The sequence below is a fragment of the Egretta garzetta genome, unplaced genomic scaffold (assembly GCF_000687185.1).
Source record: "Egretta garzetta isolate BGI_Z169 unplaced genomic scaffold, ASM68718v1 scaffold4, whole genome shotgun sequence".
Classification (NCBI taxonomy): domain Eukaryota; kingdom Metazoa; phylum Chordata; class Aves; order Pelecaniformes; family Ardeidae; genus Egretta; species Egretta garzetta.
Genome location: NW_009259329.1, coordinates 1,847,896 through 1,848,672, shown reverse-complemented (window position 1 = coordinate 1,848,672; position 777 = coordinate 1,847,896). Strand labels below are relative to the sequence as shown.

Here is a 777-nt window from a genome sequence, read left to right as displayed (position 1 = left end):
CCCCGCTCGCTGTGCTGTGCTTAACGACCCCGCTCTTGTGTTGGCGCTGGCCGTGCGGGACAGGCTGCTGGCAGCAGAGGTGGATGAACTCTGAGTGCAAGCCGGACCTTGGGAAGTTCAAGCTCACTGCTGGGAAGTTCTATGGAGATCCAGTGCGAGATAAAGGTACGTGGGTTTGGTTAAAAATCTGCCATGGGAACCATCACAGGAGCTGGGGATTTGCTGTGAATGGCAATAGAAGTATTTTTTCTTTGCAAATGGAGAAAAATATAAGTTTGAATATTCTGTTTGTATCTTTACAGGTCTACAAACCAGTGAAAATTCTAAATTTTATGCTATCTCCTCACGATTTAAACCATTTAGTAACAAAGGGAAGACTCTGGTCATTCAGTACACTGTGAAGCATGAGCAGAAGATAGATTGTGGTGGGGGATACGTTAAGATTTTTTCCTCAAACTTGGATCAGAAGAACCTAAGTGGAGATTCACATTATTACATCATGTTTGGTGAGTTGATAGTTATTTCTTCATTACTAAAATGCTGCTGCTGTTGTGCAGTTCTTCAAAGACGATTGTGGAAATGGTAGAAAAAACATAAAGGAAGGCTGTCTTAAAAAAACAAGGATGTTGTGACTGTAAGGGGTTAGCTCTTCCATGCTTGAGAGATCTCTAAATATGTATTAACAAAATACATATTTATGGAAACATTCTGAGCTGATTTGAAGGACATAACAGAAAATTATTAGAGTGAGCTTAGAATAAAAGTAGTTGTTCAGCA

General features: G+C 40.4%; 1 protein-coding gene across 5 annotated transcripts in view; it reads left to right on the top strand.

The window, feature by feature from the left end:
• The first annotated feature begins 43 nt into the window (after window positions 1-43).
• Window positions 44-777, top strand: part of LOC104124366 (epidermal growth factor receptor substrate 15-like 1) — a 52,477-nt gene continuing 51,743 nt past the window's right edge. For 3 of the 5 annotated variants that reach the window (XM_035892304.1, XM_035892307.1, XM_035892306.1), the window contains exons 1-2: window positions 44-165; window positions 303-506. In XM_035892304.1, coding sequence (XP_035748197.1) covers window positions 84-165; window positions 303-506 — 286 coding nt within the window. In that variant the 5' untranslated portion in view covers window positions 44-83. Of the gene's footprint in view, window positions 166-302; window positions 507-777 lie in introns of those variants that run through there. The other 2 variants (XM_035892305.1, XM_035892308.1) reach the window with 2 other exon arrangements.